At 36.9% G+C, this 17,964-nt stretch overlaps 1 protein-coding gene across 3 annotated transcripts in view; it reads left to right on the top strand.

Annotated features, from left to right (window-relative positions):
• The window catches only part of UNC79 (unc-79 homolog, NALCN channel complex subunit), a 310,022-nt gene that overhangs the window by 276,421 nt on the left and 15,637 nt on the right, over positions 1-17,964 (top strand). For all 3 annotated transcript variants that reach the window (XM_044662137.1, XM_044662136.1, XM_044662138.1), the window contains 4 exons: positions 5,888-5,965; positions 10,010-10,099; positions 14,916-15,091; positions 16,649-16,835. In XM_044662137.1, coding sequence (XP_044518072.1) covers positions 5,888-5,965; positions 10,010-10,099; positions 14,916-15,091; positions 16,649-16,835 — 531 coding nt within the window. The remainder of the gene's footprint in view (positions 1-5,887; positions 5,966-10,009; positions 10,100-14,915; positions 15,092-16,648; positions 16,836-17,964) is intronic.

Raw genomic sequence — 17,964 nt, 5'->3', positions numbered from 1 at the left:
ATTATTACTCAGAAAGCAAGCTTTGTTTAACTCATTCAGTGCTAACTAGAATTGGAACTTGACCTTGTACCTGGGATAAAGTTAATCCAAACCTTGTCTGATGACTTGACATCTTCATGTGATTAGTGACATTTTGCAGTAATGCATAAGAATGGCAGATTCTAATAACAGTTGTAGAATGGTTGCATTTCTATAAATCCAGAACATTGAAACCCAATGAGAATTAGAGTCTACATCATGTCCAACCCCTTCTTCCTGGAGACAGATAGAGCATCGGTGTCTTATATAGTAGTGTCCTGGATTTGCTCCCCAAACAGGTATATAGACATTTGCTCTGCCTTGGTGTGTTCCCCTGAGGCCCTTCACTTCCTTGTTGATGTTTTCTGTCTCCTTGAGCTTTCCTCACCTTTCAGCATTTGGTGCCTAATTTTGGTAAGCCTTTTCCCCTTTTAGGCATTAGTGTGTTTTCATTATCATCCACACTTGTGCCTACTTAGTCATGATATCCATAGAGGTTTAGATTTGGAGTTTTCAAGGGCTATAGAAATATGTTGAGTTCAGTACTTTCATTTTTCAGATGAAGTTTGAGGAGTTGCAATGACTTGACCAATTTATGTAGGCCTGTTTCCCTTGAGAGCTAGGTATGCCATAGCTGTATTTGTGTTCCTACAACTATAAGCACAAACACCTGTATCTTTTTTAGACCTGACCAGTGATTTTTTGTTTTGGGGAAGACTCAGCAAGGAAACATTCTTTGCTAATATAGACAGGGACCTGTTTTGTAATTTAGAGTCTTAACAGAATTTCCTGGGTCACTGAGAGTTATATGACTTTTCCAAGGTCATTGAGATAGAATGTGTCAGAGTTAGGACTTGAATTCAGGTTTTCCAGCTCTCTAATACTTACTAGCTTTGTTCTCTGGGCAAGTCATTTAATCTCAGTCTCGATTTCTTCAACAATAAAATGGGGATAATGATAGAATCTACCTCATAGGTTCGTTTTAAGGATTAGTTGAGATAATAGGTGTAAAATGCTTTTCCAGCCTTAAAATGATTTATATATGTTATCATTTTTCCTTTTTGCTTAATAGTTATTCATTGCATTGAACTGACATGATTCTGAGTCTAGCCTCTTAAGTGGCATATATCTTTAGTCAGTTCTTTCTTTTGTGGTTAAAAGAATTAGATGTAGCCATGGATTTTCTTATCAAAGTGTTTTTAAGAATCTAAATTCTAAGAATGTTTATAAATGAGCATCTTTGGAAGATATGTGATCCTGGCAGGAGGCAGATTTTCTGCCCTCATCATCATCACAGGCTTTATTTCTTCTATGCTTTGACCAGTATTGGAAATTTCTCTCTCTCTCTCTCTCTCTCTTTTTTTTTTTTTTTTGGTCTCCCTTATACTGGAATCAGGTCAAGTTATATGCCTACATGTAGTGATGAACTAAGGAAAATTTTAAAGAAACTCTTTGATGACTGAGAATGCAGAACTGTTGTTTTTGTAGCCATATTTAACTGTCATGGCAAAACGGATTCTCTGGTTTTATTTAGACAAATTAAAATTTTAGAGATATAGTATGAGTATTAATTGCTTTATACTGATTTGAGCACTGTTATTAAAAATTCTACATACATTCACATTAAATCCTCAGTATAACCCTCTCAACTAGATAGTACAAGAATTATTGCTTCCATTTTACAGATGAGGTAACTGTGGCTCAAAGAAATTAAGGCATTGGCTAGTAATAGGTGGTGCCAGAACTCAACCTTGAGATTATTGACTCTAAGCCTCTGCAGTAGAACCACTGCACCAGGCACTGCCTAACATTGTCTCTACTACTGTTCCTTTATCTCAATATTTTGTGGCATAGATACTCATATTAGAATGTTTTGGTAATTGTATTTCAATATAATTGTTTTTCTTTTAATCCTATTATTTTATTTAGTGCATTATAAATTGCTAATGTATGTTCGAGGACTCAAAGTTAAGAATTCCTGGCTTAAATTTCTTTCAACACGGATCCTCTCTATAACATACCTGACAAAAGATTATCCTCCTCTACTTTGAAGTACTTAAGTTTTCGTTAGAAATTGTGATATTTGTATCAAACTGTTATCAGGAATTCCTTAGCTCTTTACCAAGTTGCTTCCCCTTCTCCAACCATGTATCTCTCCTTGTTTTACTAGAAGATCTGGGTCCTTCAAACTCTGAGACAAGTTTCAGAATTGGGCAGAACTTATGATGAGCCTCAGCTTCAGAGGGCCTTTGCCCTAATATGAAGTAGCATCATGGCCTAGTACAAAAGGCTGCCTCTGGATATATGCATCAGGAAAGAACACAGAGGCGCATAGGAAAAATCAAGCTGGAAAACCCTATCCTTGTGGATCTCTGCTCTCAGCCTGCTCATTTCCCACCCCCTCCAAGATAGTTCTGCTGGGCAAGCCTTTCAAGTCCTTTATGTTGGCTGCAGGGCAGCTTCAGTGTAAAGTGAGGCCAGTGTTTGCTTTAAAGCTTTTGGTAGGAGCTGCTCCCTTTCTGTCGCCACAGCTCCAATACCTTATTTTCTTATTTATGCAAACAGTTTTTTAGGGCCCTATACAAATATCTCCTTCCATGACTTTCCAGTCTTGATCACTTGAGATAAATAAAATGGCGATAGCCTTGAGTACCTGGGGAGGAGGTCTTGCCTATCCAGAACCCAAGGGAGAGCTCTGCCTTCTCCTACTCGAAATATTTCTGGGAAAAGAAAGATGAAGCCATTGCTGTAGTGAAGTCAGGCTTGCCAGGTAGTGCAGTGGATATGTTGGACCTTGAGTCAGGACAACTTGCATTCACATGGAGTGATCCTGGGCAAATCATTTAACTTCTCCCTCCTACCCCCCCTACTCTGTTTCCTTAACTGTAAAATAGAATATTAACACTACCTACCTTGCAGACTTGTTATGAGGATCAAATGAAATAACATTTGTGAAATGCTTAACATGGTATATGTTATAGGTACTATAAAATAAAATTTTTCCCCTTTCCCCTTTCTACTTGCTTATCTACTCTGGGGAGGAGTCCCTGGTTTATTTGTCACCTTTAGCCTGTGAGAGTCCCTAAAACTTTATTTCCCCCGATTGACACCTCCTTCCTTGAGCTCAGCCCAGCTTTAGATAGCCAACCTTAGATACTTGTGCGCTCAAACTAACATTCTAGCTCATTCCCAGGTACCCAGTCAAAATATCACTATTGTAACTTCCTGGGACACAATTTAGTTAATTCCCATAGAAAATGATTCTCATAGGTATGTCCTATAGTGTATCAATCATGCCCCAACATGATCATCAGGAATGACTATAAATAATAAATTTTTTGTAAAGAGGCAAAATGATATAGTTGAAAGAATAATAGTCTTTGATTCAGAACACATGGAATATTTACAGGCATCATGATTCTGGGCAAGTCACTTAAACTCTTTGAGCTTCAGTTTACTTTTCTATAAGATATGTCTTATGAATTTATAATACCCTCCCTTACAAGAATTTTAAAAATAGACCAAAATATGTTATTCTGTTGTAACAAAACACTATTTTAAAATAACATACAACAATTTTAGGACTGCCTCAAAAAGGAATCTTTTAATCAGATACTCCTTTATATATATAGCACAAGACTTTATAATAAGGGTCAGGCATGTATTGCCACAGAAGGTACTGCAGGGAACTTAGAAAGGAATGTTCCTATTCTCAAGGAGCTAATGTTTTAGTGGAGAAGATATATCAATTGCTAATGAATGAATATAAACATAAGTTTTAATAACATACCTGTGACCACCTTCAACCCTTCAAAGATATAATATTGAAATCTAAAGGACTGGGAAAGTAATTAGTCGCTCAAAATAGTAGACATTTCATAGGAATCAAGTGGCATTAACCAGAAAAAGATTAATGAAGGTAGCATAGTCTAATAGATAGCAGGCCAATTTTGAAGTCTAGTGAACCTAGGTTCAAAATTGTACCTTTTACACATTATCAGTTTCTGAACCTGCATTCCCCAGAGCTGCTAGTCTTCATCTTTGATGGGAACTTCCACACCCTTAGTAAGAAATTACAGGTCCAGACCCCTAAATAAATAAATCTGATGATGGTGATGATGAAGAAAAACAGGAAATCTTCTGTAGCCTAAAATGCAACTCCCCTGTCTCATCTAGCTCTAGACAGTCAGCTGGACCTTGAATCTGACATTGCTCTGTTGTGGGGTAGGCTTTCACTTACTCTGCTATGGGGTACACAACTGCCTCACTGTGTAAGCCTTGTGACATTGTAAACCTTGTAACATTGTAAAAATGAGCTTCTATTTTAAAAATTATTTTCTGGACTTCTGCAGAGCAGTAGAGCAGGACTCCAATAATTTTTGCAGCTGGAGAACAGATGGTGATAGTAATGATGTTAAATGGAGCTATTTGCTTCATCCAAGCTGTGCAGACTTCTTCAGTTACTATTTACATTTAATTCAGTGGTTATTAAAAAAAATGCCAACAGTTGAATACTTTGTACTACCTTCAGGTGGCAATCAAGGCCCCACAAAATTCTAGAAGGCTGCTTGCTGAACTTTGACTAGTAACTTTTTCCTGAACATTGACTCGTGCAACAACTGATTTTGCTTGTAGATTGAGAATAGGGAAGGCTAGAAAAGAAGGACAAAAAGAATGCCATGGCTGATTGTTATTGTTATTTTTTTTTCTCATGAAATTACAGCCTAGTAATAGAAATTCTGGGGGCAGCTGAGTGGCTCAGTGGATTGAGAGCCAGGCCTAGAGACTGGAGGTCCTAGGTTCAAGCCCAGCCTCGGACACTTCCAGCTGTGTGACCTTGGGCAAGTCACTTGACCCCTACTGCCCACCCTTACCACTCCTGGGCCAAGGACGGTCCCTAGCCGGGATGAAAAAAAAGGAGGAGGGTTGGGCATGGGGCTAGCAACCCCACCCTGTAAAAACTACATCTGCTAAAGAAACTGCAACCTAAAGTAGGGGCAGCTGGGTTAGCTCAGTGGATTGAGAGGGTCCTAGGTTCAAGTCCGGGCTCAGACACTTCCCAGCTGGGTGACCCTGGGTGACCCTAAGCGACTGTGTGTCCCATTGCCTACTGGTTGTGGCCCTATGCTCCTAGAATGGAGTCCCAGGATAAAAAAAAATAGAAATTCTGACCATAAACTTAGGCTGGAAGTACAAAAGAATAAGAAACCAATAACTCCTGGAAATACCATGGTATAATGGATAATGACTGTAGGCTGAGAATCTCAGACTTTGCCACTGTATGACTGAAAAAATTCCTTCTCATCTATGGGCCTCAGTTTCCTCATTTGCACAATATTATTATATTAGATGTTACCAAAGGTACTTTTAACCTTTAACAAGCTATATTGTATCACTCTGATGTTTAGGGATGCAATGTGGTACAATGAAAAGAATACTAGATTTGAAATTAGAGGACTAGGGTTTGAATCCCAGTTCTGCCACTCAGTACTTATCAGAATTTGGGCAAATCACAAAGGAGGAGCCTGGACTAGGTGACTTCTAAGATACTTTCAAGCTTTAAATCTATAATCCTAATGCACTTTCAGCTGTAACATTATATGTTCTATGGTGTCCTCTTTTTTTCTTTTTGGTGGAGCCTCTCATTCTATTTAATTTAATGCTTTTGTTACAAGTAAATTTTTTTATTTTAATTTATGATGCTGAATTTTCAATAGAATTTAGTTTGTAATGACTGAAAGATTGGATGTATCCAGTCAGACTGCTTTGAATATAAACACTAATGAATTTGAGTTGAGTGAATAAAATCATGAATTACTTATTAATGTTAACTCTTGCAAAAATAATTTATTTTTCATTTTCTTATTAGTTTGTTTGTGCAGATGCTGGAACCAAACTAGCTGAGTCAACAATCCTACACAAGCAGATGATTGCATCCATGCCTGGAGTAAGTTTGGAACCTAAATCAGTACTTTATTTCATCTTGGGCCCAACTTTTATGCTGGTAAACATATTTAGGTCCAAAGGGATTTTTAGCTTGTTTTTTGACTTTCCTGTTTTCTCAGAGATTGTAAACACTGAAAATAGTCCTGCTTCATTTTAAAAAAGGACACAGGTGGAAATTTACATTGCATTTCCAAGAGAGATCATTCAGGATACTGAAACCAGTTTAGTTTTGTAGGAAATCACCTGTCACCCAAGTCTGGAAATATTTAACCATGAGTTCTATTAATGTTTAAAAAAAATTCTTCATAATTCCACTTAGTCCATTTAAATAAAGAAAAGTGCTAGAAAATTCATATATGTAGCAATAGTATGACTAATTTTTAAAATTCCATTTTAGAATTTAGTCTTTTCCATTATCAATAAATATCAGAACAAGTATTTATTCCTGCAATGAGAATTCTTACTGTATCATATTAATCTCTAAACTTTCTGTAGAGAAGTATAACTTTACAGTGATTTTTACTTATAGGAATAAGTACTTATTTCCTAGCCTTTGCTCAGCTCAGATAGAATCCTCCTGTGTGAGGCAGTTTCTGGTCCCCACAGGTATTATTAGTATTCTCCTCTACTTCCCTTTATAATTTGGTATATATTTTGTATTTATTTAACCTGGGCATATGTTATTTTACGCAATTAAATGTCAAGCAGAATGTAAGTTCATAATGTCTGGTACCATTTCCTTTTTTGTCTTTTTTCTACCCACTGCCCAGAGCAGTGTTTAGTAAATGTCTGTTGAATTGATTTGATATGAATTGAATTCTTCTGTTAGTAATAATGTTACCTATATTTGTTGACAACAGAGAAACTGAAATTTCAACTACTGGAAAATATTCTCCACTTATGTGATGCCTTTTCATGGTGTTGAGGTAACCCTGAGCCACAAGGTCTGGCAGTGTCCACTAAAGAGAGAAATATTCAGATAAGAGTCCCAGTGATAGATTGGGTTATCCAAGTGCAAAGAGGCTAACCAGGCAGCCATTAGTGTTTTGTTTTTTTTTGCCATAGCATCTCATTAAGATAGCTCTTAGAGATTTACAAAGTACTTTACATATAAACATAATATGTCTCTATCTATCTATCTATCTATCTATCTATCTATCTATCTATCTATCTATCATCTTTCTGTCTTTCTGTCTTATCTGATTTGATAAGATCACAACAACCCTTGTAGGTAGATATTATTATTATTATCATCCCAATTTTATAGATGAGTAAACTGAGGAATTGAGGGGCTAAGTGATTTGCCTATAGTAATATAATAAGTATCTACAGCAGGATTTGAACTCGAGGCTTCTTTACTCCAAATCCAGCACTACCTTTTCCTACAAGGTTCCTATTTACTAAGGTGTTGAGAGATTATTATCTTAATCAATGGAGAGAATATTTACTCCTGGGAATAAATCTTTTGAAGTTTCAAAGTTAAGTGGAAGTGCTCACATTATCCTTGAAGAAAGAAAAAAGAGAAACCAGTAATACCTTTTTATTCTAGAACCTTTCCCTTAAGACACTAAATTCTTTAGAGAACTTAGTTATTTGATTCATACAAAATTAGTTTGAAGAAAGTTAGATATGAATCTTTTCAGGTTGCTGTTTGGGACTGTTAATCAGAGTACCAGACTTCTAACATCATCATTTTTCTAGTGTAATCAGTCAGTCGATAAACCTGAAAAGACAAATGAGACTGAATCCTTTATATTTCCCAAATCTATGGCCATGGGTGTGCTTACAAAGCAGAAAGTGAGTGAATGTTGGCAGTTTTCTGATTTGGTTTATAAAAGTAGCCAACTCAGGCAGATAAATCAGAGCCCAAATTGGATTTGGGGGCTTGAATTCTCTAAATTGGACACCTGTGAGCCTGGAAGTGAGTAATGGTAAATTCTCAATCTTCCATTTCTATAGCTTTAAATTATATAGTAAATCATGACTCTACATTCTCCCACAATAATTTGTTTTGTTATGGAAGCCTGATCAGTATGGTGTAAGGTGTTGCTGACGAAAGAAAATAATCACATTCAGAGAATCTAGAGAACAGATTTTTCATATTCATATAGTATATGCAAGAGGTCTAAACAATGGAGCAAACTGGGAAAAGAAAATCCCTTCATCTTTTGCACTAGTGGCTTAATATTCAATAATCACTTGACTTAAAAAACAACAACAACAACAACAACAAAAGAAAACCGTTGCTTCCATGGAATAGTTGGAGGGCACCTTGACAGGCAGGCTTGCCAGTGACCTTATTTTACTGTTTGTTATCCTGCCATGGAAACTGATAGGCGTAACATTGGAGAAAAAGCTAAAAAAGTGATATTGTTCAGCACAATTCATACTTAAATGAATATAGGGAATTGTGAGTCAACTGGTAAGTGGATTAAGTATATAACTTTACAGATTCCCCTAAGGAAATGTATAGGCCCCAGAGTATTCATTGATCTTCAGAGATGATCCCCTTTTGAATTATATTATAGCCAATCTAACATAGGGGTCTTCTCTGCATACCTTTGATCAGTTAGTCTATGTGAGCATTTTTCTTCTGTCCCTGTCATGTTAAATTCCCTGCATTTGCATGGAGAGACAGTATCTTCACATCTTCAAATAACTAAGAACATGGTACTCTTTATCATTTGCTCTTTCTTTAAAAAGCTCTCTAAGTAACCTGCTGCCGTGAAAGAAAAATAGTGGCAGTCATTTCTTTTCCCATCTTATTTTTATTTTACCCTAAGAAAGAGGTAAACAATAACATACATGTCTTTTTTTTTTCAAAGAGAGGTCAATACTTTGAGATAAACATGATGAATTTCGAGAATAGATGAACAATGTACAATAATTTCTTTTGGAAAATACTTTAAACAGTAGCAGATATAAGAACCTATTAATAAATCTCCATGGTGCTTTTCTGCCCTTGTATAGAAGGGTCACATTAGTAATAATAAATCACTCTTATATCTGATGGTCCGTACTAAGATGGCCACCAACATTAGGAAAAATCCAATTGAATGAAAAGAACCCATTCTCTAGTGCCTTATCATAGTATGGAATTTTAGAGGCAGTGCCTTTAAGCAAACTCTGGCAGGTGCTACCAGAGCTTGATCAGTTACAGACTGTATTTGTTATCCAAGGATCAGCCTTATTAAGTTGCAAGATCCTCATCACCAGAAGGCTGATCACCACATGAAACAACTCATGAAACATTATAGGCAAGGAAGGGACATGGTCCTTGTTAGTGGGAGGAGCAACACACACCAAAGAAATCACAGCTTTTTGAAATATTAAAGTGTGGAATAGTAGAAAGAACACTGGATTTGAAGTTAGGTTAGGGGTTTGAATTGCACTGTGCCACATATGATATGTGTGATTTTGATCTACTTATTTCACCTTTCCTGGGTATCTTTTTCTTCATTTGTAAAATGAATGAATTAAATAATTTCATAGGCCCCTTTCAGGTCTAAATCCTATGATCTATAATCTTATAAGCAACAACCAATTATCAAAATTCCCCTTAAAATAGGTCTCTTGGAATCTCTAGTTTTCTTCAAGACTCGGATCAAGTGTCACTTAGGTGAAACCTTTCTTGATCCCCAACCCTGTAGCCAGCTGCTGGTGCTCTCTCAACTTGCTCCACCTTATATCTATTTTACACATGGTTATATATGTACATTTTGTCTCCCCCCATGAAATGTAAGTGACTAGAGGGCAGGGAATGTTTCACTTTTGTCTTTGTGTCTCCAGTGCTTGGGATAGAGCAGATACTCAATAAATTCTTGTTGATCCTCACTGTGAGCACTATCTAAATTAATTTTCTTTTTGAACTTGTATGTGTGTACAGACACAAACTATAATTTTGAGTAGTGGAGTAGAGGTCAGAAACCAAGAAAGAGAAGTAACAATTTAGAATTAGAGAGAGATCAACTATCATCACAATAAAAAGAAGAGTGGAAGTGGACTTCCAGAGTTAAACTAATCATTGGGTCTTCTTTTATTTTAGTGTGGAACAGCAGCCATGGAATGCATGAGACAATATGTTAATGAAGTACTGGACTTTATTGCTGACATGCATACATTAACCAAGCTGAAGGTAGGGTCGTCACATATGTGTAACCTTAGCTTCTGGGTTTTCTAAACTTAAGAGGTATCTTTTAAAAATGTTTTATATTATGTATGGTTAGAATGAAGATTTATGTTTACTTGGTGTCAAGGACTCATGATCTCTAATATCCATGTCTAAGAGGAGAGGGAAGAATTTAGGATGTGATGTGATGGATACTAATTTCATGGACCTGATGACATGACTTATCATTGCTCAGTTTTTTGGTATAGTCTATTCCTGGACACAGAACACATAGGACTTTTCCTTTGGGATACATAACACAGAGAACACAAATATTGACATAGAGAAAACTAACTGGGTATACAGACTCACCAGAACCACAATGTTCTACCACATAGAGATCTTATCTGGTTATCTTGCTCTCCTTCCAAAGCACATAATTTAACTACTGTGGTATATTAGTCTAATTTAAGATAATCTTGAAGACAGAGGATCTTCTTTTTAAAAATTTGTTTCCTATAGTTAGCTATAGAATGGGAAAGAAATCTATGTCCCTTGTTAGCATTCTTGTCAATAGCTGCTGCCTTTCTGCCCCACTGATTAGCTGCCCTGCTTTCCAGATTCTGATAACAGTTACAGTTATCTTCATTTATGTTGGTTCCTTCAGCAAACATTTAATAAAACAAATGCCTTATATCTGCATAGTATAGAATGATATTTTCTAAACTGTATTCTGTGGAATCTGGGAGCCTTGTATGGTATGAGTAGGAGGTTCTGTAAGAAAATGTTGATGTTGGTGTTATTCTAAAATGATAAGTTATCTATTCCAAAATATGTACAAAACATGCATTTTCCTATAGGAAAATAGACTTCATTTCCTCAGTTGTGTAGCAAAATTTGCTCAGCCTGATTTCATCTGGAGGGTATTCCATATATAATTTTTTTAGTCCAACATTATTGTATTTGGTCAGTATTCTGTGACCAAGTTAATTTGAGAAATACTCATAATATAGAATGAAAGAACTGGAAGAACTCTTAAAACTCCATATATTCCAAGCCCCTTACTAAAGTAAGAGGAAGAGGAAATTGAGGTTCAGAGAAGGTACATGCTTTACACAGCCTCTAAATAGAGGAGCAGTAACTTAAAATTAGGTTTTTCATGCTCCAGATCCACTGTTCTTTCCATGTTCATTCTCATTCATTCATTCATTCATTTATTGAGAACCTACAGTTCAGCAAATATTTATTCACCACCTAATATATGCCAGGCCCTTAGTAGAGATAGTAATATGAAAGATGACCAGTCTCCTTACCAAAAACAAATTGACATTCTGTTGGAAGATGTAATATGAAAAGACAGTAAGTACAGTAGAAAAAAAAGCTTGGATTTAGTTAGAAGATTTGGGTTTAAATGCTACTTTATGACCTTGGAAAGTAATTTTACCTATGCAAATCTTAATTTTTCTTCATCTGTAAAATGAGGGGTTTGGGGAAGATGATGGCAAAATTACCTTTCCTATAAATCCTATATAATCCTATAAAATAAGTATGGTATGATACACAATGTATAAGAGAAAAGTAGAGTTCTAGACCGAGTTCTGTAAGACAATTTCAAGAGGGAGAGAGAGCTTCTCCAGGAGAAAAGCCAAATAGTTTAAAATGTTCTTTGCATATGGATAATAGCCAAATGAAGTTGATTTTTAAAATTATTCTTGGTGCAATATTAGTATGTAAACTTTTAGCTAAAAGGAAAACAGATTTAACACATAGATATAATGTTTCATAAAAAAGTAGGGGCAGATGTGGTTACAAGATTTCTTTATAAGTGGAACTCAACTAGTGAATAAGTTAGAGGTATGCTTAATGATAATAAAAGCACTTCTACTCTCTAGAGCTATTTTTCCCCCTGTAAATTGAGAAGCTTGTTAAGTCAAATCATTAAGCATTTATTGTCTTTATTACTGCCAGGCATTGTGTTTAAGCATTAGGGATACAAATAGAAGCAAAAAGAAAGACAGCCACTGCCATCAGAATTTACATTCTAAGGGGAAGTCAGTCAATCAGTAAACATTTATCAAGTGTCTCCTATGTCCCTGGCACTTTCCAAAGAGGCAAAAGACAATTTCTGCTCTCAAGAAGTTCACAGTCTAATTGGGGGAGATAAACAAACCAATGCATACAAACAAGTTATATATAGGATGAGTAGAAAATAATTAACAGAGGAAAAGCACTAGGATTACAAGATTGGGAAAGATTTCCTAAAGAAGATGGAATTTCAGTTAGTATTTGAAGGAAGCCAGGCAAGCCAATTGAAGAGAGATGGAGAGTGCATTTCAGGCATGGAGAATAGTCAGAGAAAATGCTCAAAGTTGTGAGATGGAGTGTCTTGTTCAGGGATAACAGTGAATCCAGTGTCAATGAAATGTAGAGTATGTTATCAGTGAGTAAAATATAAAAAGATTAGAAAGATGGGAGGAGGCTAGATTATGAAAAGCTTTGAATGCTTTGATCATGGAGACAATAGTGAGCCACTGGAGTTTATTGAGTAAAGGAATGGCATGATTAGATCTATGCCTAAGTAAAATCACTCTAGTGGCTGAAAGGAGGATGGATTGTAGTGGAGAAAAACTTAAAACAAACAGACCCATCAGTAGGCTATTGCAGCAGCCCAGGCATGATATGATAAGGGCTTGCCCTAGAGTGTGGCAGTGTCAGAGCAGAGAAAGGGGCTTTTTTGAGACATGCTATAGAAGTGAAATCAAAAGATTTTGGCAACAGATTGCACAGTGAGGAGTTGAGGATAACTCCTAGGTTGTGAGCCTGAGGGGACTAGGAGACAGTGACATAATTAGTAATAAGAAAGTTAGGAGGGGGGTGGAGTAGTTAATGGAAAAAATGAGTTTGATTAGGACACGTTGAATTTAAGATGTCTACTGGACATCTAATTCAAGATGTATGAAAAGTAGTCAGAGATACAAGATTAGAGGCCAGCAAAGAGGTTGGAGAAAGATACTTAGATGTGAGAATCATTGGTGAGATGGTAACTAAATCCATGGGAGCTGATGAAATGACCAAGTGAAGTGGTATAGAGGAGGAATAAAAGAGGGCCAAGGAAAGAAATCTGCAAAACACTTATGGTTAGAGGGCATGATCTAAATGAGGATCCAGCAAAGAAGACCAAGAAGCAGATAAGCAGGAGAAAAGCCAGGAGAGAGTAACATCCTAAAAACCTAGAGAGAAAAGAGTATTAAGGAGGAGCTGGTTATCAAGAGTGTCAAAGGCTACAAAAGTTGAGGAGAATGAAGACTTAGAAAAGGCCATTGGATTTGGCAACTAAGTGATCATTGATAGCTTTGGAATGGTAATGTTGGAAACTGGATTTATAAGGGATTAAGAAGAGAGTGAGAGGAGAGAAAATGGCCCTTCTATTGTAGATGGCTTTTGCAAAGAGTTTAGCCACAAAGGGCAGAGGAAATAAATGATCATATTGGGGAGAGAAAGATCAAATATAGGGGTTTTTTTTGATGGAGAGACATTGGCATATTTGTAGGCAGCAGAGAATGAGCCAGTAGACAGGGAGACATTGTAAGTAAATGAGAGTGGGTATGATAGAGGGGGCAGGAGCAATCTTTTGGACTGGAATGGTATTACTTGAGCAGGTAGAAGGGTTACCCTTGGTAAAGAGTTAGGCCATCTCATTATAGGATACTGGGGTGAGGGAGGAGTTAGTGGTCAAAGGCATATGAATGATATGAGATGAGGAAGAAGGGAGAAGAGGGAGTTTATGGTGAATGGTCTTAATTTTTTTTTCTATACATTTTGAGCCAGGATTCTCACCTGAAAGGGAGAGTGGAAAGGGAGCTTTGGGAGGTTGGAGGAGGAATGTAAAGGTTTGGCAGAGCTAAAAGGAATCTAAAAGAGGAAAGGGTGTTACAGGTGTCAAGGTAGGTTAGCCTGGGGACCCTTCCTTAAAATGGAGGTTCTGAGAGGAAGTGAAAGGGATACTGGGACAAAGGGATCTTTCAGTGCCAAAAACCTCTGGAGGAGGAGGGATATTTCAGAATGAAAAAGCTACTAGAGCATGGCAGAGAAAGAAATCTAGAGTAAAGGATTAATAAAATTTCCTTTAGCACAGTGATGGGCAAACTTTTTAAAGAGGGGGCCAAAGGAAAGGAAATGCTCATCTGTCAGTCTGTTTCTAAGGCAAGTCTTTCCAAGTTTCAAGTATCCTACTCATTGTATTCGTCAGATTAGGAATAGTGTCACTGGCCAGGATAGAACATTTCAGGGGGCCACATCTGGTTCTCCCCGCCTTAGTTTGCCCATCACTGCTTTAGCATAATGTTTTAGCTAATGTTTTCCATTTAAAGTCCCTTCTGATTCTAATGTTCCATATTCTGACATTCTATGTTCTAATATCCTTGCCAGTTTTAATCTATATTCTAATAGCCTATAATTTAACAGTGTAAGTCTTTTAAAATTTTTTTGTAAAAACCCTTTCCTTCCGTCTTAGAGTTAATACTTTGTATTGGTTACAAGGCAGAAGGGTGGTAAAGGCGAGGCCATGGGGGTTAAGTGACTTGTCTAGGGTCAGACAGTTAGAAAGTATCTGAGGTAAAATTTGAACCCAGGACCTTCGCACTCGAGGTTTATCTCTCTATCCACTGAGCCATATAGATGCTCCCAATCTAAGTCTTAAGATGCTTTTCAGAGCTAACATCTTATGGTCCATGCTACCAGATTAAAATTTATTTGAGAAAAAAAAAACCCAAACAAACAAAAAAAGAAATTTTTTTTTGTATATTAATGTGAAAAGTTCCATAATCCCAATTTTGGTTTATAGAGTCACATGAAAACATGCTCTCAGCCTTTGCATGAAGATACCTTTGGTGGACATCTCAAAGTTGGGCTGGCTCAGATTGCAGCCATGGAAATCACAAGAGGCAACCACAGGGATAATAAAGCTGTTATTCGCTACCTCCCCTGGCTCTATCATCCTCCCTCTGCAATGCAACAGGGGTAAGATTTTTGATGATGATGTTTGTTTTTTCAAACAAAGGGTAATGTGGAAAGAAACTCCAGGGAAAATTCTCTGACACTTGCTAGAGCAGTTAAATGTGCTTAGGATTTCTAGAAATGTTCTCATTAGCATGAAGAAAGAAATAAAGGTTTGTAAAGAAGCAGCATTATTGAGTTCAGAACATGAAGTGCTTCATGACATTACTTTGAGAAAAAAAATTGCAAATGCTTTTATTCTATGAAATTAGGACTATTTAGGACTAATTAAAGGACTATTCAGATGATTTTTCTGGAAAAGCTTTCAGATATTTAGCATATCTAGTGACCAAATGCAGTGAATAATCCCCCTCTTCCTCATTGCAATCTTATAGCTGTATAATTAGACATCTTCTTTCCCTATTTTGTTTTTCATGTAACTAAATCCACATAATATTGGTTAATTTGAAAATCACAGATAATAGAACTTTACTTTATCCTTTGATTTAATGTGCTGATTAAACATTTATAATGTGCTTTTTTTTCTGCGGGGGTCACAGAACCTGGCTTTTATCCTCAAAGGGTTAAATATTTAACTGGGCAGACAGAGCTAATGTATGTAAAACAACCAGAGAATAGTTCTAGGCTAAACCATATAGTATTTTTAGGATGTATAAGCAAGCAAAGGATGAAGATCTCACTTTCATAGAGAGAAGATGAGCTCTAAGTTGGGCCTTGAAAGATAAAATAAGTCAGGGGAGAGGTCTTTTCAGATGTGAATAGAGGCTTAGGGAAAAGGACTAAATATATCATTTTCAAGGAGCATTTTTAGAAATTGTTATGTTGGGGAATAATAAGGTAAGAATGGGGCCTTTCCTTAATTTTTAGAAGAGTTACTGTGCTAGTGAGCAGCAAAGTAATTGAATTTGAATTTCCTTTCCCTTATAGTGGAGGAGAAAAAGGTGGCCTGCCTTAATCCGTGATCTGTCTACAGTTAGAAATGATTTTGCCCTCACACTGTTTATGACAGGAGGAGTTATTGGATCTGGAAAACCCAAAGGTCCAAGTGCCAAACTTGGTCCCACTGCCATATCCCCTAGGTGACTTCTCCTTTGTCATGGATCAGAACTCACCATGGCTGAAAGGAGGGGTAAGAGTCCCTGAATATATGGGCAGCACTACTCCCAGATCTGTGTGACCAGGTGTAAGTTACACCACCTCTTGGAACCTCATTTCCCTCATCTGTAGTCTCTTAGGTTCCCTTCTGCTCTAATGACTCTGACTCTAGAGACTAAGCCAGCACAATTTATTGAGCATTCTTTGTATGCAGAATAGTATAGTAGCTAATCTAGACCTGAAATATTGAAAATAACAGTTATTGCTCATGAAATTGAGATTTGGGATTAGTATGGGGAACTATAATAATGCATATAAATCATTTTGTCAGCATACATTTCTTCCCTTCCTTTTTTATGTAACTGATTTTAAGGCCATTCAAATTCATTCATTCATTTAACACATATTTCTTTTGCATGGAATGGAATCCTTGCATATCTTAAACATTTCCATCTTCTCTTGCAGACCTAAAGAATTCATTGAGTGTGTTTCTCATATCCGCCTGCTGTCCTGGCTACTTCTGGGTTCCCTCACACATAACTCTGTGTGTCTAAATCCTTCTTCTCCCTGTATGCCAATTCCTCTGGATGCAGGGTCCCACATTGCAGATCATCTAATCGTTATCCTGATTGGATTTCCTGAGCAATCAAAGGTAAGCAATTTCCACAGGATTGAGACCATACGCATCAGAATTACTAATGGAAACTCTTGTCAGCAAATTATGTTTTCTTCTGGGAAAGAAAATAAATGCACCTTATCATTTGCCTTTCTTTGTATAGTCTGAAAACAACCAATGCCTTGTTTTAAGCTATTTACATTTCTAGAGCCCCTTTTTGTCATTTTTTATTCAGTTTACATTTCTCAAGGTATTTTCACCTGTGAAGGCTGGCAGAAGTTGGCTTCCTAGACAAGCCATTGTTTCTGTTACAAAGAGGAACAATTATGTAGATTATAATAAAAATCCTATGATAGTTTGATGTAATAAGGAAGAAATCCATGTCTGCCCTGAACCAACCCCTAGGTTATTTGATGAGTCAGAACCCTCAGAGGCACATAAAATCTGGCTTAGCTGTTTTTCCCCACACTCCACATTTGATCTCTAGCTTTTGAGGCATTGCACAGGTTTACCCTCAGCCTGGACTGTGGTCAATCAACAAACCTTTAAAGGTACCTGCAATGCTTCTTTGTTGTCTCTTTCAATTCCTAGTTTACTGCAAATCTTAGCTCATTTGCCTACTCCTATAGGAAGCTTTCCTAATGACCTGGTTAATATTCTCAAATGATCCAATATATATATTTAACTGTTATAGGCAGTATGGTGTGGTGGATAGAATGCTGGGTTTCAAATTTCGTGTTCAACTTTTGCTTCAGGAAATGCCACTTAACCTTCCTGGGTCTGACTTTCCTAATCTCTAAAATGGGGATAATAATAGAACATACCCCATAGGGTTTTTTTGAGGATCAAATGGAATACTGTTTGTAAAGTGCCTTGCACACATTGAGAGGCAACATGACATAATGGAAAGAGTGGTGGATTAGGAGCAAGAGGAGCAGACTTCAAATCCTGGCTGTAGTATTTGCTGTGACCTTAGTCAAATCATGTAACATCTCTGGGCTTCAGTTTCTTCATCTATAAAATGAAGGGATAAGTCTAGGATCCAGTATTATATATCATTTCCTCTCAATTGAACATGAACTTTTGAGGACAGGTCTATTTTTGGAGAGAGAGAGAGAGAGAGAGAGAGAGAGAGAGAGAGAGAGAGAGAGAGAGAGAGAGAGAG

The sequence above is a fragment of the Gracilinanus agilis genome, chromosome 2 (assembly GCF_016433145.1).
Source record: "Gracilinanus agilis isolate LMUSP501 chromosome 2, AgileGrace, whole genome shotgun sequence".
In the NCBI taxonomy this organism is placed as follows: domain Eukaryota; kingdom Metazoa; phylum Chordata; class Mammalia; order Didelphimorphia; family Didelphidae; genus Gracilinanus; species Gracilinanus agilis.
The sequence above is the reverse complement of the archived record's forward strand: the minus strand, read 5'-3'. Positions and strand labels throughout refer to the sequence as shown.